General features: G+C 49.4%; 1 protein-coding gene across 1 annotated transcript; it reads left to right on the top strand.

Moving 5' to 3' along the window:
* Nucleotides 1-16374: 16374 nt before the first annotated feature.
* Nucleotides 16375-22652, top strand: FABP1 (fatty acid binding protein 1). Its single transcript, XM_008155928.3, has 4 exons — nucleotides 16375-16441; nucleotides 18359-18531; nucleotides 20201-20293; nucleotides 22602-22652. The coding sequence occupies exons 1-4, from the start codon at nucleotides 16375-16377 to the stop codon at nucleotides 22650-22652; spliced, it is 384 nt and encodes a 127-aa protein (XP_008154150.1).
* The last annotated feature ends 2427 nt before the right edge of the window (nucleotides 22653-25079 follow it).

The following is a 25079-nucleotide window of genomic DNA, read 5'->3' as shown; positions in this document are numbered from 1 at the left end:
GCCAGAGAGCCAGCCAACAAGACCAGTCTTTGTCCTCAGGGATGGCTGCCTCCCAGCAGGTGAGGGGACATTGGGAGACATATTGGAGACACATTAGCAGGCTTGCTGTGATGGGAGAGGCCTACGCACCTGGAAACTTTCCCCCATGTCTCCTGCAGGCGATGGACAGCCACGCTCTGCAGAGCGGCCAGGATGGCGTGCAGGGAGGAAAAGTTCCTTAGGCTCCGGCATTCCTGGGGAAGGGGAGACATGTGCTATGAGGTGGGAGTGGCAGCTGTAGCTTCAAGCACCCTTGATTGGCAGCTACACTTGAGAGGACAGATGCTCAGGGTGGGCAAGTTTAGCACCTAATGACCAACTCTCAGAATGAGGAGGATCCCAACTCGACCCAAGGGAGGAGCCAGGAAGGAAGTGAGCCTCCCACCACGAGGACGGCTGAGGTTGGGGTCAAGGTCTGAGTCACTCTGACAGAGAGGACCTGGAGGCTGTACTGGGACTCTGATCTCAGTCCTCAGTCCTGAGAGTTGTCTGAGCAGCAGAGGCATTTTTCAAGGATCTGCACAGGGATGCTGCTCGGCTTCCCCTAACATACCTTGGCCACCTTAATCCAATACTCCACCACTTTGGCTCTGTCTTGGGCCATCATGCTTGGGTCCCCAAGGCAGGTGGTGATCACACAGGTAGCCACATTGTTGAATTGTGTGACAGTGGCACGGACAGTGGATACAAACTCCTCATGGTTAGGCTTGGCCCTCTGGGACCAGACCCAGCCCAGGCACTGGTGGGGCAGAACCTTCTTGAACAACTCCTGGGGAAAAAGGGGAGTGTCACCCAGCCCTGCCACACCCCAGAACAGGGTCCCCGGTGCCTAAAAGAGACACTGGTCAAGACTGAAGCTCAGGAAGCTGAGGATTTGCCTGAGCCTTTGAGTCGATGAGATTCATTGTCTGTCCACCCAGGGCACCCAGCACTGGATGACCCAGGGCCCAAGACTGGTGGGGAAGGGACGGGAGCATCTGCCTCCAGCCCATCCTCAGTGACTCCAAGCTCCAGGAAGTGGCTTACGTCTGCTCACCCCAAGAGGGCATCTTCCAGCATCTGACACCAGTCTGGACCAGATCCCAATTCAGTGCACATTGCCCTGTGACAGCTACCACCACAGCTGTTTGTCCCGCTTAGTGTTAAACACACATCAGGGGCCTATAAAGTGCTGGGGCCACTGAGCCTATGGGCTCATGGATGGGTGGCCCATGGATCTGGCTGCACACAGTGGGGGGCTCCCCTCCTCACGAACCAGCCCCAGGCCCCACCAAGCTTTCTGTCTCTGCACCCTCATTAAATCTGCACAGCCAGTCTGTGCAGCAGGGCCTGGGGTGCCCACCTCCACAGCCCACAGGTGGACAGCAAAGGTTAGGGTTTGAGAGAGTTGTCCAGGACCTTTGGGTGGTAAAGAGGTTGTTCTGCGATTAGCATCAAGGTCATAGGAGTTGGGATCATGGAAAGGCAGGTTGGGGCAGCCTGGGAAGGGCAGAAGGAAGTCCTGTCCCTCCCACCCTGAGAGACCAAGACTCACTGCATCCATAGCTGTCAGTTGCTCAGCCACCATTCTTGCAGGGAAGGTCAGGATGTTTATCTTCTCCTCCCTTAAAAGGGCCTCAGGGGTCACAGTCCTGGGGTAGTCAGGTGTTCGGGATGGAGCTGGCTCTGTTGTTGGGATTCGGATCAGAGCTGGTGGTCCACATTGCTCCAGCACTCTCACACCTGGACTGGGCTCACGCCCAGGAGCAGGCCCTTCCACCAGCTCTGGGGTGTGGTTGAGCTCTTTAAGTGGTTGTAGAGCAGGTTAAAGAGACAGGTATTTGCACATGCCTCACTTTCCCGTGCATTTTCAGACACAGGAAAGATGTGACTGCCTTAAAGGGAAGACTGGCCCGTGAAACACCCCACCCCCTGCCCCACTCACCCAATCCTCATGCCAGACTACAGTCCCCTCACCTTCCCACTGTGCCTCTGTAGGCTCTAGTCTCTCCAGCTCCACCCAAAGACTTCTTACTTGGCCCACTGGGTGTTTGACAGGGAGGCTGTGCAGCACCAAGGCCTGCTTTAGAATGAACCAGGGGAACATGAGGGGCTGGCCGAAATGTTGTATCAGGTCCGGCCAGGTTCCCATCACAGAAGCGGTGGCCCTGGGGAGAGGCAGGTGGGGAATAAAGTCAGGGTCCTGGTCTTTCCTTCCACTCTGCCCTCCCATGACACCCTTATTTAGGACTGAGCCTCTGTGCAGGCCCCTCCCCATCCAGAGGAGAGTCCCATGCCAACCCTGGCCACCTGTGTGGCTATCATGCTTAAAGCATTCGTGGCATCTAGCAGGTTGAACACGGAGTCTGTGTGAAACTCTTCTTCCCACTGGCAGCACTCCTGAAGGTCCTGTATGCTACCCACCCGAACCCTCCATAACCCTGGGCATCGAGGCTGAGGACTGAGACAGACCTGTGATCAGCCTGATCACCACCATCCTGTTCTGAGCCCACCCGTGGGGTGTCAGGGGAGATGGATGTGGAGAGGGGCAGGCAGAGTGGGATGGGTCTGTGGTGGGGATGGGACTCTGAGGGTCAACTAAGCCCAGCCTCCCCTCTGCGTCCACAAGGCCAGGGACCCCGACCACTGTCCACTTTACTCATGTCTCCTTGCGGAGGAGCCCCCAGAGCTCAGACCTCCCTTGGGAATCAGAAGATGTGTAAGATTGGGGATCTGCCAGACCCTGCCCTGCCTAAGCACCCCCTCTGCTAACACAGGAGACCCTCCTTCTGCACCCACAGACCACTCACTTTGCCAATTGCTCCTGCGGTGTGTCACCCCTGTCATTATGCAGAGGTATCCCTCCAGAGGTACAAAACACCCTGATGGAATCCGATGTGATTGATGGTGGACAGGACCTGTGAATGATGGACAGTGTGACTGTCTGACTTGGTGACTAGAACAGAGGCCAGAGATTGTGTCTGCTTCATTCCTTGAGTCAGGCTAAGTGTCTCCAAAAGTGCCTGCCTGTAGTGGGAGCTTAGCACAATTGTCAATTAAATGAGCTCCAACCAGAACCATGTGAGCCATCTGAGTGGGCCTGGGACACTTCTATCCCCTGCTATCCTCCATGTGGCTACAGCAAGGACCAGGACCAGGTCAGCTGGTGAAATTTCAATCTGCTTGACAGGTGTTGTGTTTTTCTCCCCACTGCTTTTCCAAACTCAGATGCCACAGGCCGCTGATGGGGGTTCAGGGCACTTTCCATGGGACAGAGAGACATAAGTGGCACGAACAACCACAGCTGGTCCAACAGCCGTTTCTGCCGAGCCAGGCAGCAGGTAAGCCCTGCCATGGCTTGTCCCCACAGCAGTGCCTACAAGAGCCCTATGATGTTGATCCTGTACCACCCCACTTTCCAGAGGAGCATTCTGAGGCTCAGACTGATGTGATGACATTGTCAAGACACACAGATAGCAGTGGACAGAGTCCCCACTGCACCAAAGAGGGGAACTGCGCTCACCTACTTAACAGCTCTTCCAGGAACCACTGGGCTCTGGACAAGGCCGGGTGGATGGGCATCAGGGTGCAGATGTGAGGGATGTTTCCAGCCGGGAAAGCTGGGACCAAGGATCCCACCAGCTTCTCCAAGGTGCCTTTCTGGAGGGCCCGCATCCTGCAGGTCTCACGAAGTCTCAGATTTAACTCAGCGGCACACTGTGTGGGACAAGGAGGGACATCCAGTCAGTGGCATCACCAAGAATCCCAGGAGGCTGGAGGTCTGGAGCTCACACAGGAGTCCCAGACCCTCAGGAATGTGTGCAAGAGAAGGCACAGGAGTGTCCAGGCTGAATGAGGTTCTAGGTTTTCAATGTTCCACTTAAGTTCGCGAGTGGGGGATGTTTGTACAATTGTTACTTTCTGGGCAGGTTTACTTGCTGGTTTGGTTTAGCTTAAGAACAACAAACCTCCTTTTATTAATAGTTTGTATGGGGATCATTGTCCCCATGATGCCTCAAGAACCATCCCCATTATAGAGATGAGAACACAGAGCTTAGGGATGTGACATGTCTTCTCAAGGTCATGCAGGTCAGAAATGTAAACTGTCCTGCATGACATTTTCTCTCAGCTACCTGAGACTTATCTGCCCCCGACATGGAGGCAAAGGTGATAGGAACCTTGCCCATCCCCTGGGTGGGAAAACAGTCCATCATGGACATGGCCTATGAAAACATTGACTTCAAAAAAGACACTTTTGTTTCATCCTTTTACATTAAAGGGCATTTTTGGACCCTCGTTGTGGAGAACCCAGATTCTGCCAAAGGGCAAATGCCTTTAGTCTCCAGACTGGAGGAGAGTGATCAGTAGGCATGAATCTGAGTAGAGGACTCCAGAGGGAACAAATCCATGTGGTGGGTGTAAAGTGGCAGGTGACTCAGAATCCCTGTGAGGCAATTGCCAATGAAGGAACACTGTGATTGCCTTGAGCAACCTCACATTGGACAGGTGAAAATCTCAATGAGTGAGAAATCCCCGGGCCACGCTGGGAGCAATGCATCAGCCATGATCAGAAACTGCTGTTGGCACCACCACTGCTACAGCCCTTTGGGTTTGGAATCTGCCTGCAGCCATTACATTTTACATGTGCATGTACTTCCACCAGAACTGGGCATCCATCTCCAGAGGGGGTTGGTGCATATTGTGATCTCAATTGTGATCCCCTAATTCCCTGGTTTTGGGACCCCAGAACTTCAGCATGTGTCGCATTTGAGTTTTAGTCTTTTAGCAGGTAATAAGGTGAATTGCATTCAGTGGTGTGGGTCTTAATCTAATCTGACCAGTGTCCTCAGAAGAGGAGGGGAGGACACATGGCTGTGCAGAGAGGAATACATGTGACACAGAGCGAGAAGACGGCCATCTACAAGCTGAGGAGAGACCCCTCAGGAGACACCAGCCCTGCTGACAGCCTCCTGTCTCACTCCTAGCCTCCGGAATTGTGAGAAAATGAATGTCTGCTGCTGACACCACCCAGTGTGGTCCTATGAGTGGTCGCCCGAGCAACCTAACACACTCCATTCCCACACACTTTAGTGTTCCAGGTAGTACTGCTGACATGGCAGCCGAACTGAATCACGCCCATGTCCAACAGCACTGAAAGGCTGCAGTGCTGGGCAAACTACCTCCGTTATCAGACCAGCTCTCCTAGGGCAGTGGAACTGCCTGCTCCACAGGATCCTGGCAAGGGTAGTTTACACAACAAAACCAATGGGCAAAAGTGCTCCTGGTCTACTGTGAAGTCAAACAAAATTATCTCACTCTGATATTTCCACAAATATGTGAGGAGAGTCTTCCTACTCTCCCATGGAACAGGAGGGAGGAGTGGTGGTCTGGAGTCCCCTGTCATGGGGCTGAGGCACAGTCTAGGCAGAGCCCTGTGAGGGCCTCCGGGTGTCGCCAGATTTGAGTCTGGGTTCTGGGCACTGCCAGGTGACCAGGTTTTCTGGCTATAGAGACCCTCCAGGACAGTTCTCACCTGACTCCAGCCCTGGATGGTGTCTGTGGCCTGATGCACCTTCCTCAGGTTGAGGGAGTTCGAGTAGTTGAACCCATTGACCAGCCCTTCAGTGATGTCCTGGTTGGAGCTCTACAAAGACAGAGCCCGGTACCGGGCCAGTAGGCTTCAGGAACCTTCCACCTCAATCTGTGGTTCTACCCCATGGCAGCCCTGGCAAACTGAGACAGTCTATTAGGACACAGTGAGGAAGCTCTGGCAACCCTGCTGAACGGGCAGCGGAAGTGCATCATGTCATGCTCAGCAACCCTGAAAGGCTGCGTCCCTGAGGAAGACTGCATCCTTTATGGGAGGATGTGGAGGTGAGTTGGCCACAGGTCCTGACCCAGCGGGCCTAGGGTGGTGTGCCCTGCTCGGTGAGATGACAAGTTGCAGAGAAAAGCATCCAATACTTTGCTTCCTCCCATCTTTTTGACAGACCACCCAGTCAAGTGTGATGGTGAGTGAGGCTTAGAGAGGTCTGCAAGGACAGTGGAGCTGACTGCTCCACAGGTTACCTGGGGCGGGTAGTTACAACCACAGAATAGCAAAATGCAAATGTGCTTGAAGCCTCCAATGAAGTAAAACAGTATAAATTTTTCTGTAAAATTCCCACGCACATGTGAGGAGTGTCTTTCTATTCTCTCATGGAACTGGTGGCGCGGAGTGGAGTTCCAGATTGGTTTGTCATGGGACTGTGGACATGCTGGTGGGAAAGCCCTGAGAGGGCCCTGGAGAGTTTGCAGATTGCAGTCTGGATTCCCCACCCTCCCTGGTCATCTTGAGGTCCTGGAGGTGGAGATCACCCTGGGCCAGCTCTCACCTCAGACGGACACTGGATGGTGTCATCGGCCTGGTTCACCTGCACCCTGACCTGGTAGGTGGTGTAGACAGGCTCAGGGTCCACCACCTTGGTGATGTCCTTCTTAGAGGTCTGCAAAGACAGAGCAGATACTGAGCCAGGAGGCGTCAGGAACCTTCTACCACATCTGTGGTCCCGGCTAATGGCAGACCTGGCACACTCATAGAGTCTATCAGGACCCAGTGGGAATATTCCCAGTAGCCCTGCTGAACCAGCAACAACTAATTCACAACAAGGTCTAACAATAGTGAAAGCATGAATCACTGAGGAAAACAACATCCTTGATGGGAGGATATGGAGATGGGTAAGGCCACAGCTCCTGACCGGGCCGCTCTTCAATGGTTGGCCATGCTTTGTGCAATGTTAGGTTACAGAGAAAATATCCAATACTTTAACCCCTTCCCACTTTTTTTAAATACACAGCACTGTCAAGTGGGATGATGCGTAAGGTTTGGAGAAAGTCTACAAGGACAGTGGAACTGGGATTGGTCCACAGGATACTTGGGGCAGGGAGTTAAACATTTGAAATTAGAAAAACGCAGAGACAACCAAAATGTTTTCTCTATGACCCCAACAACCACATGAAGACTGTCTTTTCTATCCGATCAGGGACCTGGTCTGGAGGGTTGGAGGAACTTTTCCTTTGGGAGTGGTTCTGTGAGAACTTTGATGCCCCAGATTTGAGTCTGAGTTTTGTCCCACCCCAGTCACCTCGGGGTCATGGTGTGGGCTACCTCTCACCTCAGAATGGCACTGGACTGTTTTTCCGGCCTGGTCCACTTGTCTTTTATACCCATTGCTAGCATCAGTGAACCTGTCAGCTTGCTCCTCTAGGACGTCATGATTGGAGCTCTGCAAAGACACAGCCCGGTCCCCGGCCAGGAGGCATCAAGGGCCTGGCATTACCAGTGGGGGAGATGCTCACCTCGAGTTCTGCTCCCAGATCAGCCAGAGAGGGGCATCTGCAATGACCTCATGGCAGGGAGGGCTTGAGATGATCCCGTGAGGACCCCTAATTAACAAGTGGGTAGCAGAGTCCATCCCCAACACTCAACTACCCTCTCTGCGAGCCATGACCTGGGCAATGAACATGACACACCCTCCAGGCTTCTGACACCTACCAACCTGCTCCTGCCCAGGTTGTGTGTCCCTCATCTCACATTGTCCCTCACCACCCCCAACAAACACATACCTGGGATGAGGAGCTGGAAGCTTGGGCCTTCACAACTGGGGGCCACGGTCTGGTCTGACTTGGGAAAGTCTTCCCTGGGATGCCCACAGTTACCCGATGGGTCCTCCTGCCAGGGGCCGAGGGATGTTGGTGGCGGCACTTGCACCAATTTCTACAGCAACAGCAACATCTCTCTCTCTGGGCTTTCTTCTGCCCAGAGCCTCGGATTGACGGAAAGCAACAAAGAGCCATCCTAGTCTCCTGACCCTTTCCACTCAAGTGAGCTGGAAAGGCAGTTGTCTCTAGAATGTGGGGACCTGGTTACCAGGGTTCTAATTTCCTTTGGGGATCGGTCACCAAGGAAGTGAGGTCACCCCTTCAAGGTTCCATGGCCTGGGCCGTTTCTCCAATCAGAATCACCCTAAGACCCCTTTGGGCCGTTGACCTCTCACCCTCTTCACCCCTGTTATCTCTGTACCTGTACACCAATATCTAACACATTCCTTCCCCCAGCTCCCTGGGAAGGTACGAGGCCCCCTATTTGGGTGAGAAAGCTGTGTTCACACCTCCTTTTTTTATTAGTTCTGTGTGTTGTGGAAACATCTGTGTTTCTCTGGGCCTCCCCAGTTTCCCAAGCTGCCCAATGAGGATGATGCTAGATACCATTTCCATAGGAAGTCATCAGGTGTAGATGAGACAAGGCTCCTTATACTTGTGGGCTGGTATCCCATGAATCTGATTAACAAACGTAGAGGTGCAAGAGTGACAAGCACGAGTGGGACACAGCATGGAACACTAGACAAAACAGGCCTGGGGTCCAGTGTGTGATCTCAGGGAAGTCAATGTTCATTTGGCCTCATTTTCAAGTCTGCACCTTTAAGGATTTGAAATTACAGGAAATTCAGATATTGTCACTCACTGGCCTAAAACCTCACAGTGTTCTCCTGTTATCCATTGGTCCATGTGCCTCATGTGGGTCTGTGTTGTGGGAGCTTTCACAGTGACTTTGAGTGAGTCCAGCCTCCTGGTGGGAACATCCTTGTGTGTCCGCTGAGAGCTTAGTAACTGGCTTCTGAGCAACATAGTGTACAGCCCAGGTGATGGGAAGTCAGGTCCTGTCACTTCTCTTATACTCTCATTCTTGAGGTCCCTTCCTTCCTCTCAGCCTCTATTTTACTTTCTCTCTGTATCTGTGTCTCTGTCTGTCTGTCTGTCTATCTGTCATATCTCTGAAATGGGGAGAGCAAGCACCCATGTGTTGAGCTGCCCTATGTAGAGTTCCCATAGGAGAGAACTAATGGAGTAACTAGGCCAACAGGCTGGCTCTCGGGCTCTCAGTCCACACTGCATCCTGACAAAAAAACAGACAAGTGACCTTGGGAGGCAATCTGTCTCCAGTCAAGCCTCAATTGAAACACATCTCCTGCTTCACAGACACCTTGAGGCTGAGGCACCCAAACAATGGTGCCCGGGTGCCTGCTCCACAGAAGTTTTGAGTTTGAGGGCAGTGTTGTTTGTGTCCCAATTGTACAATAAGAAAAGGGAAAACATTGCTGGTTAAAGTCAGGAAGCAAGAACCTTATACAAATGTATTAATCTTGAAGAATGACCTTGGATACACTGGCTTTCATTCTGGAGGGTACCTATTGTCTGAGTTGAGTAGAGGTAAATCTGTGAATCATGTTTATGTAGATGTGGGGCTTAAAATTCGGAGTGTATGTTGTTTATTCCTATTACTTTTTAGTCTTCATTGTCAACTAGATGAAGTGACAAAAGAAGTCTAGTGAAATAAGAGGACTTGGGTAGGGGATCGTGAAGGGGGGCATTTTACCAACCTTACTTTATAGCCCCGTGCCCCGTATTTTTGGATTTCATAAACCAGTAACATTTTCAAAAGAATTGTTACAAAGATGTTAAAATAGAATAATAATAGATACCATGGACTATCATGTCATATCACAAATAACTACAACAACAAAGACAAACAAAGAAAGAAAGGCATCATCTCAGAACAGTTGGTAACCTTATTCTGGTATATTATCTAACCCAGTCATGATGTAATAGTGGGGTTTTCAGACTGGGAATGAGAAGAGGAGGACAGCAGGCAAATGGGGGAAATAAATATCTTGGGCAGGTGAGTCCTCTGATGTGTCTCCCTTGTTCTCACCCTCCTTCTACCTGGGGCCTCTCTTTCTGGGCTGGGAAGAATGATGGGCTGTGGTTGGGAGTCCTGTGTCAGCACACACGTCCCAGTGGGTGGATCACAGCTTTAGTGGTCCCAAGTCTACTCTTCCTACCTAAGAACTTGGTCCTATGACCGTTGACTTGCAGATAAAATTAATCTCCTTGAGATTAAGGAAGCAGCAGGAGCCAATGGCTCCTTTGATGGGGCCTGAAATGTTCTGAAGTCAGCACTCAGTCCAGAAGCCTCTGATGGCCCTAGATAACAGGCAGAGCTGTACCTTGGCTCCTGTGTGGATGAAAGGTCTTCTCATGCTTGACAAAATGGCTAAGGACCTTTGGACCTCACAACTGCACTGATTGCCCTACCCCTTCCCAGAAAATCTGAGCCAATGGATGGAATGAGGAATACGTACCAAGGCCATTATCAAAATCATTCCTTACCTAGAAAGGCCATTTTTATTAGGATCTGAAAAAGAAGGACAGTTGGGGCCACTTCCCCAAGCTGATATGCTTATCTTTTAAAATAGATAAATGCAATTCTTTGAGATGTTTTGATCTTACAGTATTGTTTTGAGATTTCAGTGTGACAGTACAGACAAAGCATCTACTTAGCATTCAATTAATGGAAGCTGCTATTTTATCACTATGAATAGAACTAATGGGATAGAATAGAAATTGCTATTGGGGACATTGATCTAGAGGAGCTGAGAAAGCAGCAGAGCCTAGAAGGATGTCAGTGGAGTGGCTGTCCTGGCTCTGGAGGGCTGATGGCTCACAGCTCAAAACCAAAGAGGATGCAGGATTGCAGAGTGTGGAATGCAAGTTAGCCAAGGATCATTTGGAAGAGATTTCTCTTTGACGTATCAGGCTGATCTGATGCCAACTGGACCAGCGTTCAACCCTCAGAGGGCAAAGGAACACAAGAACCCAGTGATACAAGACAAACAAATGCTATTAGCTTTTTACAACCAAATAGGGGACTTATGAACTAGCCTTGCAGGTAAGTTTTGAGTTCTTCCTTGATTGCATCAGCCCTCAAATGATCTCCACTGCCTGCCATGTAATCTACGGGTTTCCCTCTACTGTTCAAAGCAAAGGAGATCCCACTGAGGACCTAAACTAAGTCCTAGGAAGGCCTCACTTTACACAATAAGGATATTTCTGAAAGTTATTATATAAGAGGAAATTTTGCTGAGTACACTTTTCAGAGTAGTCTGTGTAGCCTGATTCCTTTTACAGTGCAAACCAGCGCCCACAATGTTTGTTTGCCATATGTGTACTTTTGACCCTCAGTGGGGCTATGTCTAAAATGTCCTGGGCATTACATGGCTTTAATGCAGATCCCGCTCTAGGTACTGGACCATTGTTACCGGGCATTCTTTAAGGAATTTACAGTGAAACAGGGTAGGCATATGAAAGAAAAGGCTTAAGAATGTCTTTTAAAAGTTTTCCTGCCTTGACCAGTGTTGCTAAGTGGTTAGAGCACAGGCCTGTGGACTAAAGGGTCTCGGGTTCAATTCCCATCCAGGCCACATACCTAGGTTTCAGGCTCCTCCCCAGCCCCAGCCCTGGTCAGGACTTGTGCAGGAGGCAACCAATGGATATGTCTCACATCGATATTTCTCTCTGTCTTTCCATCTCTTTTCCATTCTCTCTAGAAATCAATGGAAAAATATGCTCAAGTGAGGATTAATAAAAGAAATTAATTAATTAATTAATTGCCCCAGCCAGTATTGCTCAGTGGTTGAGTGTCGACCCATGAATTAAGAAGTCACTGGTTCGGTTCCTGGTCAGGGCACATGCCGGGGTTGTGGGCTTGATCTCCAGGAGGGGCATGCAAGAGGCAGTTGATCAATGATTCTCTCTAATCCTTGATGTTTCTACCTCTCCCTCTCCCTTCCTCTCTCTCTAAAATCAATAAAAACATTTTTTTGGTAATTAATGGGGGAAAAATCCTGGGGTGAGGATTAATAAGGAAAATAAAAAGTTTTTCCTGTATATGCACCACTATGTTCATAGCAGCACAATTTACAATAGCTAAGATTTGGAAACAGCCGAGGTGCCCATCAGCAGATGACTGGATCAGAAAACTGTGGTATATCTACACAATGGAATACTATGCTGCCATAAAAAAGAAGGAATTCTCATCATTTGCAGCAACCTGGATGGAATTGGAGAACATTATGCTAAGTGAAATAAGCCAGTCAATGAAAGAAAAATACCACATGATCTCACTCATTTATGGATAATAAAGAACATTATAAACTGATGAACAAAAAGATAGATACAGAGACAGTAAAGCAACAAACAGACTTTCAAATTACAGGGGGAAAGTTAGGGAGAGGTGGGGGAGATAAGAAATCAAACGAAGGACTTGTATGCATGCATATAAGCATAAACAATGGACGCAAAACTCTGGGGGGTGAGGGCATGTATGGGTGGGGGGTGGGGGGGCAATGGTAAGATATGTACACATATAATACCTCAATAAAAAAAAGTCAAAAAAATAAAAAATAAATTAAATAAAATAAAAAGTTTTTCCTGAAGGATATAGATCCTGAAATCCCATCAAAAGGATTTAAAACAGCACAAAATAGCTCAGCTGGTGTGGCTTAGTGGTTGAGTGTTGACCATAAACCAAGAAGTCACCGTTCAATTCCAGGTCAAGGCACGTGCCCAGGTTGCAGGCTCAATCCCCAGAGCGGGGAGTGCAGAAGGCAGTTGATCAATGATTGTCTCTCATCATTAATGTTTCTATCTCTCTCTCCCTTTCCCTTCCTCTCTGGAATCTATAAAAATATATTTTAAAAAACAAAAATACATCAGCACAAAATAAAAACACAACAGTTCTAGGGCCTACAACATGGCCAACAGAGCTGATGCAAACTCTTTACTCAGCACAGCTAGAAGGTACAGAAATACAGCTGAGGTCACAAACAAGGATTAAAATCCCAGGTGCCAGTAGCACAGAGAGCACTGAAGGTCAGAGCAATGAGCAGTGAGATAAGTCTGGGCACCTGGCGTGGTTGCCAGACCTGGAGACAGGCCGGGTGGCCAGGAGCATGGCTTATCATACCCCTCGGGAGAGGAGGCCTTAGGTCTGACACAAAGTGGGATGTGAGACGCCTGGTAGGGCAGCTGCACCATAGTAAACCAGGGACTGGAGACACTACCCAATGGCCCAGGGAAATAGGAAGAAGCTTGTCCCCAAGCCCGGAGACAAACATAAAAATTGGTCCCGGGCTGGTGACACCTGATAACCTCTGGACACGTGGCAGAAGCAAATGCAAAGTGCTCTGAGTCTCTCTGATATGAGCTCACGTTCCAGAAGGACTTGACTGTCATACAGTGCTTTCACAGGCGGAGAGTGGACACTCTGAAAGGCTGAATCCTTGATGAGGGTGCTCTGGCCCAAGAATCCTTGTCCAGGCAGAGAAAAGAGCTGGGCCCAAACCCAGTACTTCCCATCTGCAGCCCTGCCTCTCGCCGATGGGTTCCCAGGGCACACAGGGAAGTGGGCAAGCGAGTACTGTAGACCGCCTGGGATCAGACACAGGTGCAAAGGTGCCTCACTTAGAACGAATGCCAGTCATATCCTGGACATTACCTCCTCTCCCTCACCTCCATGCTGCTCAGCTGAGAAGGGAGCGTGAGAAGAGGGAACGTCTAGTGGGGACTGGGCACTGGAGTCTCTGGTTGACAAAAATCAGAAGCCGTTCCCATGAAGTGGGAGTCTCTTTCTTGAAAGCCACTTGAACTTTGTCATCCCAATCAAGCTTATCTCTTCTTGTGTTTGCTTAGCTCGTGGGTGGGAAATGTCATTCCCCTCTCCTCATTTTATGGAACACTGTTCACAAGTGATAAATCTTGAAATGGCCACTAACCTCCTTGGCCTCAAAACTCACACACAAGAAACCTGACCAGCCGAAGCCGGTTTGGCTCAGTGGATAGAGCGTCGGCCTGCGGACTAAGAGGTCCCAGGTTCGATTCTGGTCAAGGGCATGTACCTTGGTTGCGGGCACATCCCCAGTAGGGGGTGTGCAGGAGGCAGCTGATCGATGTTTCTCTCTCATCGATGTTTCTAACTCTCTATCCCTCTCCCTTCCTCTCTGTAAAAAATCAATTTAAAAAAAAATATTTAAAAAAAAAGAAAGAAACCTGACCAAAAGGAGGCTAGTGGGGGTTGCCTGAGGATTGTTCTGTGTAGGACCTGGGGGTTGGGGGTTGGGGGTTGTGGGGGGGGGGGCGGGATCCTTGCCTTGTGACTGCAGTGGGAGCTGTCAGCTCTTCACTGGCTGTGCCAGACCCCTGACCAGGCGATGTGCGTTCTGCCCAGGCATTGCCTGGAGAAGTACAGGCAGTCACAGGCCCTGCTTTTCCTCAGACCCCGGGAAAGGACTACCCAATGGATCCAGGCTTCCTAGAGGCCTCTGGGATGGGTGCTGACTTACACTAAGGAGAAACTTTCTCAACCCTCCTTCCCAATCTCCACCTTAGAGCCCAGTTAGCAGCACTGGGCCGGGGGGGGGGGGGGGGGGGGGTTCACCTGACATCTGTGGTCATGGGAGAGGGTCTGGATGTGGAATTTATATGCCAGGTGTAAACCAAAATGAATTTTAGGCTGTAACAAAGAGTGAAAAGCATTTCTTTCAGCAAAAAAAGGGGCAGCAGCTCAGGAAACACAGATTCTAAATTGTGTTCTGCCAAGGCAAAGGAGAAAAAGTTCCCAGCCAGGTTCTCAATCTCCCGGCTGCCCAGCCCAGTGATCCCGTGGTTTGAGAGTGTGTGCCTACCGGACTACTCCATATCTCTCTCTGTCCCTTCTTTTCCTTTTACGGGAAGAGCCGTGGCCTCGTTATGGTTTGACGGCTTTATTTGTTGACCCATCATTAATTGGACACCTCTCAAGCGCCAGGTATTGGGAATCCCAAGGAAGAAGTGCCGTGAAAGAGAGTACATCGAGACGTAATGGCAGTAGGAATTAGAGTGTAGGTGTTTGCCAAGTGCTCTCCGGGCCCAGAGGAATCCCAGAGGGGGTGAACCTGTGAAGGAAAGACGGGCACAGAGAGCGGAGTGAGAGCAAGCACGAGCCAAGGGCGGCCCTGACCTGTCCAGGCGGCTCAGCAGGTACTGCCTTCTTTCTCTCCACTACCCTTTATCTGCCGAATAAAACGCATCTCAATTGCCACACCACTGGTTTAAAGGCTTACACCTTCTCTTTAGTATGTACTGTTCTAACAGTTCAAAAAGGAGACTGATGCCCCAGTGGTCGGCAAACTGCAGTTTGCGAGCCACATGCGGCTAGCAAGCCGCGGTTTGCCGCTCGGTTGACTAATGAGTTTGCCAACCACTGTCATATACTACCCTTTACCTCTTTGCACACAATATGCCACAATTGCCTAATCCTCACAGCTTCCAACTACACGGTAACATTTAGTCTAGCAGTGGTCGGCAAACTCATTAGTCAACCTAGCGGCAAACTGCGGCTCACGAGCCGCATGTGGCTCATGAGCAGCAATTTGACGACCACTGCCCTAGCCAGTTTGGCTCAGTGGATAGAGAGTCAGTTTGAAGACCAAAGGGTCCCGGGTTCAGTTCTGGTCAAGGGCACGTACCTTGGTTATAGGCTCAATCCTCCACCCTTGTCAGGGCACATGGGGGAGGCAACCAACTGATGTTCTCTCTCCCTCTCTCCCCCTCCCTTCCACTCTCTCTAAAAAAAAAAAAAAAAAAATCAATGGAAAAATATCCTCGGGTGAGGATTAAAAAAAAAAAGGGAGCCTGATTTGGACTGCGGAGGAGCTTGTCAAGGAGACATTCCCTGGAATACAAAATAGCTCTAGGCCCCTAGAGTCTAGGGCAGTGATGGCGAACCTATGACACGCGTGTCAGCACTGACACATGTAGCCATTTCTGATGACACGCGGCCGCTGAGGTGGCCGCATGCCGAGGATGAAACATTTGCTGCTCCTGAGGATGAAACATTTGCGACTAGAGTCTTGGAGTTATTTTTTTCCTCAAAGTGACACACTATCCGAGTTATGCTCAGTTTTTTGGCGAAGTTTGACACACCAAGCTCAAAAGGTTGCTCATCACTGGTCTAGGGGCTGATGGCATCTTTGTAAAAATTAAGTCTGGGAAGAGATCAAAAGGTTATGTAAATAAGGTGAGGTTTTTTAGTTTAAAGGGATTATTTAGTATTTTTCTGTTTGTCTAGCTCTAGATACACACAAGTATATATACATACATAAACATGTGTGTACAGATATGTATACATACACACATATATGCACACATTTCATGGGTGAGTAGCACCTTAAAGGCTGCAGGACCATAGGGCTTTGCACTTGATTGACACCCGTTAATGTTTGCTGAATTAGATCAAATCTCTGCTGTGCCCATCCTGTGTGTTTTTTATCGTTGACCATTGCTCTCGAGTTAATATTTGAACCTGGCCATAAAGGAGGTGACAGATGCTGACCTATGGCCAACACTCCAAGGGGAAATAGCCTCTTATAAATCAGCCCACACTGGACAGCCCCACCAGCAGAGCTGCCGATCAATTGTGGAGGGAGCCTCGTCGCCACCATGAATTTCTCCGGCAAGTACCAGCTGCAGAGCCAGGAAAACTTTGAGCCCTTCATGAAGGCAATTGGTGAGTGCTGACCTGGACACCAAGCCAGCGGTCATGGCAATCAGTGTCTGACCCGGCAGGTGGTGGCCAGTCACAAATGCAGGCTGGATGCTGGGATGGGAGCAGAGGCTCGGGCTTTATGCAGGCAGGGCCATGCTGTGCTTGTTCCTTTTGCAGTCACTGGCAGCTTGTTCTGGTCCTCACTGGATGAGCCACCCGTAGGCAAGTGGAAGGAGCACTGAACTAGTGTCTGATTTGGATTGAAGCCACCTCTGCTAGTAACTCATTGTGTGACCTTGTTCACTCATTCATTCATCCAGCCAGCCATTCATTCTCCAAACATTGATTTAAGGCCAACCATATTCTAAGCGCTGTGCTGGACAGATACAAGGAAAACATGTCAATGAGCCACATTTCCAAAGTCACAGTTTAGCGAGGAAAATGAGACGAAATAAATACAATAAAGAATCTCCTAATGTGTACTGAGTGTTGACTCGGTGCCAGGCACTGTGCTAAGCCCTTGACATGCAATATCCCACTGAATCCTCCATGAAAAAACTCTGAGTTGGATACTATTGTTTTTCCCATTTTACAGTCAAAGCAACTGAGACCTTGAAAGGTTAAGTAATCCCAACCAAGGTCACTCAGATAGGAAGTGTTTGCACCAGGAATTGAAGCAGGCACTGGTTCCCAGAGACCCCACTTTCACCCGCTGTGTCCCCCAGAGGACTGTGCAGGAGGATGTGGTGCTCACAGGAGGGCAAGGAGAGGAGGTTTGATGGTGATGAAGGTGAGCCTTGTCTAAACCTTGGAAGATGAGCAGGTGTCTACTAGGGGACTGGAAGAGGGGATTGCACTCCCGGTAGAGGAAGCCTTATGAGCAAATGGGCCATGTGACAAGGAAGGGTGCCAAGAGAGAGAAGGGTGGGAAAAACAGCAAAGACAGGGGGAGGGGGACCTTTAGAGAGCTTGGATCTCCTATAGGGAAAGTCACGCCACCTCTCTGTGGCTCACATCCCTCACCTGTGCAACAGGACCCCCCCCCCCGCCCACTATCAATGCATGTGGGTTTGTAAACTTCAATTCATATGACACCACAGACATGCTCTGAAATTTGTAAAGCTCTGTCCCAGGAGAAGGGACTCCTGATACCTCCTCTTCGAGAGCCTTACCAGCAGAGGTCGAGAGAGGGCTAGGTGGACAGATGTTGACCAGGACAGGCCCAGTTGGTGCATGTTGCTCTGGCATAGTAGCATCCCCAACCCCACTTCTCACTCTCAAGAGTGATCTGGCTTGGAAGATAAACTGTATCAGCCAACTTGAGTGTGGAGGATGAAATGCTTATACTCAAAGAGCAAATTCTCTGGGTGTTAAAGGAGGAGAGTGAGGAAGGAGAGTGAGCAAGAAACAGGTGCTCATGATGGGAGAGGTCTTCAGCCCTAGCCGGTTTTGCTCAGTGGATAGAGCATCGGCCTGCAGACCAAAGGGTCCCAGATTCGATTACAGTCGGGGGCACGTACCTTGGTTGTAGACTCCTCCCCGGTCAGGGAGCATGCAGGAGGCAACCAATTGATGTATTTCTCTCACATAGATATTTCTCTCTGTCTTTCCCTCTCTCTAAAAGATCAACGGGAAAATATACCCTGGTGAATATTAAAAAAAAAAAAAAAAAAAAGACAGGAGAGGTCTTCAGGCCAGAAGAGTGTCTTCTTTATAAACCAACTGACAAGATGGTGAGCCGGCCAGGGCAGGTCAAGTCAGGCCACTGACCCTTCCTTTCAAGGTCAAGGCCCATGTTACTCACAGGACTCCATGCCTGTGGCCTCCAGGGAGACACATCACTTCCCTCTTCCCCTCCGTACTACAGACTTTCTCTGTGACCTCTGCCTTGCAACTCCCACCTCTGCTGGTCTCTAAACCTCAGATGGTTTCCACCAGGTCTGCCTGACGACCTCATCCAGAAGGGGAAGGACCTCAAGGGAGTGTCGGAGGTCGTGCAGAATGGGAACCACTTCAAGCTCACCATCACCACCGGGTCCAAAGTGATCAAGAATGAGTTCACCTTGGGGGAGGAGTGCGAGCTGGAGACCATGACTGGGGAGAAGGTCAAGGTAAGAGATGTCCCTCCAGCCACACTCTGCTTCTGGAACTTTTCTTGGAGCTTGGTCCCAGGGCTTCCTCCCTCGAGGGTCACACCTCACATTCCCAACATGGATGCCCTTTCTCTGAACTTACTTCTGGGGTGAGAAGCAGAAAGACAACGTCGGCTCCTAGGGAAGAAGCTCTTAGGGAAAACTTCCCAAAGGACTGATGATGAGGATGCTCTGGCCCAAGAATCCGAGCTCTCCCAATACGGAGGAACTGGCGGGACCATGCATACAGCAAGGGACTAAGTCACTAAGTCCAGGTTCTTCCGGGCTCAACAGTGGGCAAGTGGGGGTCAGTGAAAAACCCTTCACAGAGCCCTGGGTCTCCTTGAGTCCAAATTAAACTGGCTTTTCTAGGCCTCGAGCCAGTGGTCCTGGGGAGAAGCTTCCTGCAGGAGATGCTGACAACCCCAGAATACCAAGCCTTCAGGGGTGACCCCCGAGCCCCCGGCCTCAGCTACCTCATCTGTAAAACAGGCACCATTACTCTTCCCAGACTGAAGGCAAGGCCACATCTTTTCCACTGGGCGGTGGCTCAGGTGTGTAATGAGCGCTGGGTGCGGGCTGTGTGAGCGTCAGCAGGCACTGGCATGGAGATCCAGTCACTGGGGTGCCCGCCACCAGGAGCCTCTCTTCCTTCCTTAGAAACTCCACCCACCCCAGCATGGCCAGCACCGCTGAGCAGCCGCCTCCACTCCTCCCCTCCAGACAACTTTGTGCATTGGGCTCAGCACGTCGGTATTTTTACCTCTGATCAGTCTTTATTTCTGCTTCTCCAGATACAACACTACAGGTCAGGAAATCTGTGATAAAACTTAGGAGGAAAATCCTTTCCATGTGCCCATAGGAAGGGGCACGTGGTCATGGGTTTTACCACAGACCTTTTCCAATTGTCCATTTTGCAGGCAATTTTTTAACATTGGCCAGTGTCTTCTGCTCCCTGTTTCCTCTTCCTGGGTTTCTGTTACCTCTCCCTGGATGCATAAAGCTTGAGAAGGATACCCCAAGAAGAATGATAAGCATGCTGGAATGTGCTGTCCCAACCGGCCAGTTCTGAAATCTTGCTACCATCTCCCTCCATTAGCTTGGAGAATTGAGATTTTACTCAAGTTTACTTCAGTGTTTTGAGCCAGTTAGGTGTTGTATGCTGATTTCTAGATCACCAAGCATAAATTTAAGTCTGGCAAAAGATACCCTGACTGTTTCTTCCCGTTATTTTCTTTTAAGTAAATTTTTTAATGTTTTTATTTATTTCAGAGAGAGAAAGGGAGAGGGAGAGGGAGAGAAATAGAAACATCAATGATGAGAGAGAATCATTGATTGGCTGCCTCCTGTATGTTCCCTGCTGGGGATCAAGCCCACAACCCGGGCAGGTGCCTTGACCAGGAATCGAAAGGTGACCTGGTTCATAGGTTGACGCTCAACTGCTGAGCCACATCAGCCAGGGCTTCTTTTAGTTTTTAAATACAATTCACTTCTATTAGGAGTCAGAGAGCTGGGAGGTTGGCCTTATATAAAGATGAGCGATGGGTTGTTGTAAGCAGAGACCCATGCCGGGAAGCCAACCTCAGTAGCAAATGCCTTGCTCCCTGCCAAACCCTTCCTCATGGGCCATGTCTTCTGTCCCCTGCAGGCAGTCGTTCAATTGGAAGGTGATAATAAACTGGTGACATCTTTCAAAGGCATCAAGTCCGTGACAGAACTCAATGGAGACACAGTCATCCACGTAAGTTGCCACTCTGAGCTGTGGCTCCCAGTGCTTGAGGGAAGAGGTGTAGGGCCAAGTGAGGAGCCACCTTTCCCCCCACCTTTGCTGCTGTTCGTCTCTGCTGCCAGCTCCTGAGGACCCACTATGTACCAGGCAGTTGACACACATATCTGCAATCTTCCCAGTAACCCTCCGTTTTCTAAATGGGGACACTGAGGCAACAAATAGCGAGGAAAAGCAGAGCTAGGGTTCCTCTGAGTGGGGTATGTCTCACAGGGCTGCCACCCACAGTTGCACCACAGCACACCTTTGGGGGAACCACTCCCCTTACAGACAGGTTAGACTTGCACACTTATTACAACTGTGCAGTGTCTGCCAGTCAGGAGTGTTAGTCTAGGACAGTGATGGGCAACCTTTTGAGCTTGGTGTGTCAAACTTCGCCAAAAAACTGAGCATAACTCGGGTAGTGTGTCACTTTGAGGAAAAAACATTATTTCGCAAATGTTTCATCCTCAGGAGCAGCAAATGTTTCATCCTCGGCATGCGGCCGCCTCAGCGGCTGCGTGTCATCAGAAATGGCTACGCGTGTCATAGGTTCGCCATCACTGGTCTAGGAGTTCAGTGCATTAGGGTAGCTTCCCAACAGATCAGTGTCTTGAGGAAGGGGCACCCTTTTCTAATTCACCAGACTCCACATGTGCAGGCAGCGACCCCTACTGGGGCTTCCCCACTCTCCCTGGGCTCCTTCGGGCTGTCCTTCCACCACCACATTCCTGGTCCGGATTCACCACTCCAGCCTTCCCATTTCCTTCTCTCCTCATTGCCCTACCCTTCCTTCACCAAACCTAAGTAAGATGGGGCAAGAGAGGCGCTGGGTAGGAGACTCCGGGTCATGTAGAGCTACCAGCACAGCCCACCCTCTTCAGTCTCCACGGGGATTTGGCCTCAGGACACGCTCACAGGCTAGAGGGCAGAAATCTACTTGTCATCTCCTGTGTGCCTCTGATTCACAGAAGAGCCCTTCCACTGACACAGAACCCACATGCAAGGAAGGTTTTGTTTGGCCAAAAGTTGGGCCCTTTTGTTGCTTTTTCTGTTTTATGACAGTGCAATGATTATTAGCCATAGCCCTCCTCTTCTGCCTCCACACTCACCAAGAAGCCACAAAGACGTCTATGTGCCCTACAAGCCCAGGGCAGGCAACAAATGCCTTTGCCCATTCAGCGTTAATAAGGAGAATCATATTCATGGCAGCTTATGAATCTGGCACACTGTCGTGGTATGTGCCACGTCATCCTTGGTGCCTGGCTGCCAGCCACTTCTGTCTCCGACACAGTGCAGTGTCTCTCCATCAATTATGTCCCCTGGCTCTTCCTTGCCCCAGACTGTACTTTAGGGAGTAACCGCCGGGCTCTGTCATCACTCAGTCCAAGTGGAAAAATCCTTCAACTTGGCAGAGTGTGAGCACGCCCTCCACCCCCCACCCCCGGTACATTCACAGCATATCAGGGAGGCACCAGCAGGGGAGCAGGAGAGGATCAGTCCTGGGCTTAGCCTTGGCCAATGTCCTTCAATACTCTCCGTCTCTCCTAATCCTCACATCTCCAATGAAGGAGGCAGGATGGGGGGTTTAATAGACAGGTTGACCTGTCCAAGGTCATCTACAATGAGTTGTAGAACCAAGGTTCAAACCCAAATCTTTCCATTCCATTCCATTGCTGCAGAAACTAAGAGACTCCTTTTTAACTCTAATGACATTGCCACAGTCTTGTTCAAGAGAATTAGTGGATCAGGGGGGGAAAGGGAACATGCCTCAAAAACTCAAAAACTGATGAGCCCAAGAAATCTAGTGTTTTTATATGCTTTGCAGCTTTGGAGGAAAATTATGCTCTACCTGCTATGTTCCAGGCTGGGTGCCTCGGTGTTTCCATATACGTGTGCCCTTGCTATTCAACATGTGTTTGGTACATAGTAGGCACTCAATAAAACTTTGAGAAATTGGATTGGACAAAACTGGTTTTGATGGTCTTGCTCTAACAGCCATTAATGTAGAAAAGACTTCAGTAAGAGTCAGGACAACTCTCCACATGAGGAAGGAAAGTGACAAAAAGTTGGCCTGGGATTTTAGAAAAGATTGCCAACCCTTTCTCTGGTCCTATAAAAAACAGAGGACTCTGGGCTGTTACATATGATAGCATATTTACAGCTATTTTGATGACTTAGTCATCTTTTGCAATTCAACATCAGATGGTTAGAGAGGTTAGATTGTATACTTATTACAATTCTGCAATCATACTTACTGCATGATATCTTTTCTGACTTTCAGACCATGACATTGGGTGACATTGTCTTCAAGAGAATCAGCAAGAGAATTTAAACATCTTCACTTCATATTCTTGCACTGTATAAAATTAATGTAATAAAGTAAACTTTGTTAAAAAAAATGTCTTTGCTTCTTGGTGGCCTCTCACAGATGGTCTTATCGACATCAGTAAGCACTGACCACCTATATTTTCATAAACTTTGATAACCTGCACATTCCATCCTCATGGGGTCAGGTCTGAAGCAGACCCCAGGCTGCCCACTTGGGCGACCCCACAAGGATCATGAAATGTGGCTGGATTTGTAGAACAACCCTAAATGACCTTTCCTAGGAGTTGGGGCAAATGGATACGCGATGTGCTGGCCCAAAGGAAAGGGTGGGTCCCTGTGGGGACAGAGAGTCTGGCCACAGCGGCCTCCCCCACCAGTGGACATGAACAAAAAGAGCAGGCGCTGGCCCACCAATGAACAATTCCCCTCCTAGGGGAGGGCTGAGTGAGGAGCTTTGCAAGGGGTGCCAGAATAAACAGAGGAAGCTCAGAAGGAAATCCCCTACAGGCAATGAGCAGAGGCAGAATGTGGGAGAAGAATGATTTCTCTGAACAGTACCTTGTACCAGGCTGTGGTAGTTGTTATGGGTTAAGCTGCATCTCCCCCATATTTGCATGTTAAAGTCCTAACCCTCATTACCTCCAGAATGGGACCTTATTTCAAAATAGGGCCATTGCAGATGCATGAGTCAAGTTAACGTGAGGTCATATTGCAGTAGGGTGGGCCTAACCCAATACGCTGGCATCCTTAGTAAAAGGGGAAATTTGGACAGAGACATCTCCATGGGGAGTACACAGCATGAAGATAGGAGGAGTGCTGTCCCAAGCCCAGGACCCACCAGAAGCTGGAGCGGGGCCTGGAGCAGGTCCTTCCTTTGAGCCCTCAGAGGGAGCACAGCTCTGTCAGCACCTACTCTCAGCACCTTCTTCTCAGACTGGAAGAGGACACCCTGCTGTGCTGTAAGCCACCCAGTCTATAGCAGTTTGGTATGGCAGTCCCAGCAAAGTCACAGTGTTCATTCCCCAACTTCAAAGAGCTGCCATCCTCTGACATTTCCATCTTCTTCACACCTCTCAGCTCCCAGAACTTGCCCAGCTCACAGAAAGCTCAACAAAGAAGCTATTTGGGGAAAATCCAGTCTTCCTCTTCTGTTTTCACACAGAACACTTTATTCTTTTTTTTTCTTTTTCTTTTTTTTACAGTATTGTTGAGTATTTTTGTATTTTTATTTATTTTTAATAATTCTTTATTGTTGAAAGTATTACATATGTCCCCTTTTTCCCCCCCATTAACCCCCTCCAGCCCGCTCCCCCTCCTGCCCTGCCTCCTGCCCCAGGCCTTCAGCACCTTATTGGATAATGCATATATGCACACAAGGTCTTTGGTTGATTACCTCCCACCCACCCACCCTCCCCCGCCTTCCCTCTGAGATTTCGCACTCTGTTTCATGCTTCCATGTCTCTAGATCCACTCTGTTCATCAGTTTATTTTGTTACTTAGATCCCACATATGAGTCCGGTCATGTGATACCTGTCTTTCTCTGATTGACTTATTTCACTTTGCATGATACTCTCCAGGTCTCTCCATGCTGTTTCAAAGGGTGAGAGATTCTTTTTTACTGCTGCATAGTATTCCATGGTATAAATGTACTACAGTTTTTTAATCCACTCATCTACTGATGGGCATTTGGGCTCTTTCCAGATCTTAGCTATTGTAAATTGTGCTGCTATGAACATAAGGGTGCATATATTCTTTCTGATTGGTGCTTCAGGTTTCTTAGGATATATTTCTAGAAGTGGAATCACTGGGTCAAATGGCAGGTCCATATTTAATTTTTTGAGGACACTCCATACTGTTTTCCATAATGGCTGCACCAGTCTGCATTCCCACCAGCAGCAGAACACTGTATTCTGATCACCAAATGTGTGTGTGTGGCGGGGGGGAGGGAGAATGTTACCCATACCAAGCAATTTTAGGACACCCGCTGGGTGTGCTACAATTTAACTCAGTTATGACACTGTCTACCTGGAGATAGTGTCAGATCCAACAGTTAAGGGCTCAATCCTGTGAGACCGCCACCCTCCCACACAGGTTAGAGGCCAATCGCAAGTAACAGGCCCCATGTTACCCACCGCTTCTGTCCAACTTGGCTAGAAGTGACCTCCTCCACTTTGGATCCGATTATTTGCTGAAATAGCTCACAGAACTTGGGGACACACTCACATTCATCTATTTATTAAAGGATATGATAATAAAATAAAAAAATACAGGTAAGCAACCGGATGAAGACATACATGGGTGGTCTGATAGGGTCTGAGCACAGGAGCTTCTGTCCCTGGGAAGTTGGGGGTTGTCACCCTCCCAGTACATAAATGTGTTCACCGTCCTGAAAGCTCTGAACCCCATACTATTGGGGTCTATGGAGGCTGCC

Source organism: Eptesicus fuscus, chromosome 16, assembly GCF_027574615.1.
Source record: "Eptesicus fuscus isolate TK198812 chromosome 16, DD_ASM_mEF_20220401, whole genome shotgun sequence".
NCBI classification, from domain to species: domain Eukaryota; kingdom Metazoa; phylum Chordata; class Mammalia; order Chiroptera; family Vespertilionidae; genus Eptesicus; species Eptesicus fuscus.
The sequence above is the reverse complement of the archived record's forward strand: the minus strand, read 5'-3'. Positions and strand labels throughout refer to the sequence as shown.

What these genes read in the sequence shown, in the direction of transcription:
- FABP1 (XM_008155928.3), top strand. Translation starts at nt 16,375, where the DNA reads ATGAATTTCTCCGGCAAGTACCAGCTGCAGAGCCAGGAAAACTTTGAG. An exon ending in TGACTGGGGAGAAGGTCAAG is followed by an intron (nt 18,532 to 20,200) that starts GTAAGAGATGTC and finishes TGTCCCCTGCAG; the next exon opens with GCAGTCGTTCAATTGGAAGG. An exon ending in ATGGAGACACAGTCATCCAC is followed by an intron (nt 20,294 to 22,601) that starts GTAAGTTGCCAC and finishes TCTGACTTTCAG; the next exon opens with ACCATGACATTGGGTGACAT.